Source organism: Priapulus caudatus, unplaced genomic scaffold, assembly GCF_000485595.1.
Source record: "Priapulus caudatus unplaced genomic scaffold, Priapulus_caudatus-5.0.1 Scaffold1281, whole genome shotgun sequence".
NCBI lineage: Eukaryota > Metazoa > Priapulida > Priapulimorpha > Priapulimorphida > Priapulidae > Priapulus > Priapulus caudatus.
The window spans coordinates 69,005-70,759 of record NW_014578342.1 but is presented as its reverse complement, the minus strand read 5'-3'; the positions used below and the strand labels follow the sequence as shown (position 1 = coordinate 70,759).

Genomic DNA, 1,755 nt, shown 5'->3' with positions numbered 1-1,755 from the left:
TAGAGTGAGACAGTAGAGATCCGTAGAATGACGAGACGTTCCCCCGTCTCAAGGTTCCACACCTGTTAGAGACATTAGGGGGTCAGTGACTCACTGAGACAGAGGAGGAGAGTGAGACAGTAGAGATTAGAGTGAGACAGTAGAGATCCGTAGAATGACGAGACGTTCCCCCGTCTCAAGGTTCCACACCTGTAGAGACACGAGACATGAGACATGAGGGGGTCAGTGTGACTCATTGAGACAGAGAAGGCTGAGACAGTGGGGGACCATAAATAAACCATCAATATGTTCCAAGAGGGTCTTCCCTCACTTAATATAAACGTCAAAAATAACAGATCTATTTTTAATTGCATCCGATACATTGACTAGGCAAATGATTGATCGTGTATTGATCGATCGGCTGTACCTTGATCGTTCGATCGTCGGCGGCGCTCAGAATTCGCCAGCTGTCTGCCTGCAGGCACCTGTACATGGAGAAGCAGACGACACAAGTGTTAGCTGGGGACAGACGATGCTGTGCTGACGTCACTCACGAAGAGGCAAGGAAGCGTGATGGAGGCAGGTTGCCGGAACTATTTTTGGTGTTCACGATGGGATGCATGATCTCAACCGCGCCACACACGCGCTGAACCAACGACCCCCCATGCGCGACCTCTATGCTCACCTGATGCCCCCTGCATGACCCCATGACCCCCACGCGACCTCTATGCTCACCTGACGACCCCCGTGTGACCTTCGCTCTTCATCCAGTCGAGCGTCGCCGTGCAACGCCCAGGTCGTCAGGTTCCCGCGTGACCCCTGCGCGACCCCGTGACCTCTGCACGACCTCTACGCTTACCTGACGACCCCCGTGTGACCTTCACTCTTCATCCAATCCAGCGTCGTCGTGCAACGCCCCGGTCGTCAGGTCCCCGCGCGACCCCGCAACCCCTGCACGAACCCGTGACCCCTGCACGACCTCTACGCTCACCTGACGACCCCCGTGTGACCTTCGCTCTTCATCCAGTCGAGCGTCGCCGTGCAACGTCCGGTCGTCAGGTCCCAGAACTTGATGTTGCAGTCGAGGGAACCGCTGATGATTTGGCGCGCGCCGTACTGTAGGCACGTCACCGCCCCCTGGTGGCCGACGAGCGACATGAGGCACGCGCCCTCGGCGAGACGCCACACCTTGATCGTGCGGTCGGACGACCCCGAGACGACCTTCGTGTCGTCGAACTGCACGCAGAGCACGGCGCCGGCATGCCCCCTGGTGAGCGGAGACGGGAGAGAGAGGGGTCGTGAGTGAAGCGCGGTCAGAGTTGTTGTTTGTTGTTGTTGGTTGTTGTTGTTTGTTGTTGTTGTTTGTTGTTGTTGTTTGTTGTTGTTGTTTGTTGTTGTTGTTTGTTGTTGTTGTTTGTTGTTGTTGTTTGTTGTGCATTATTGTTGTTGCTCTTTGTCTGTTGTATGTTGTTTATTTTGTTGCTGTTGTTGTTGTTGTTTTTTGGTGTTGTTTTTATTTGGTGTTAATGTTGTCGTCGTTTGTCGTCGTTGTTGTTGTTTGATGTTATTGTTGTTGTCTGATGATGTGGTTTGATGCCGTTGTTTGCCATTGCTGTTGTCATTGTGTCTGCTATTCTTTCCTATAATATTTCAGTGTTGCAGTGCCTACACTAAACTACCACGTTAATACTGCTATCACTCGTTAACCTGAGCGTGTGACCACACTGTCATAACACACCTGAGAGTATGACGACATTGTCATAACTCACCTGAGTG

General features: G+C 52.5%; 2 protein-coding genes across 2 annotated transcripts in view; one reads left to right on the top strand and one right to left on the bottom strand.

Moving 5' to 3' along the window:
* The window catches only part of LOC106816082 (ragulator complex protein LAMTOR5-like), a 35,061-nt gene that overhangs the window by 9,636 nt on the left and 23,670 nt on the right, over positions 1 to 1,755 (top strand). The gene's annotated exons all lie outside the window — the stretch shown is intronic.
* LOC106816081 (probable E3 ubiquitin ligase complex SCF subunit sconB) overlaps positions 76 to 1,755 on the bottom strand; it is a 13,372-nt gene continuing 11,692 nt past the window's right edge. The window contains exons 6-8 of the mRNA XM_014820638.1: positions 971 to 1,224; positions 407 to 464; positions 76 to 189 (exon numbers count right to left, since the gene is read on the bottom strand). Coding sequence (XP_014676124.1) covers positions 127 to 189; positions 407 to 464; positions 971 to 1,224 — 375 coding nt within the window. The 3' untranslated portion in view covers positions 76 to 126. The remainder of the gene's footprint in view (positions 190 to 406; positions 465 to 970; positions 1,225 to 1,755) is intronic.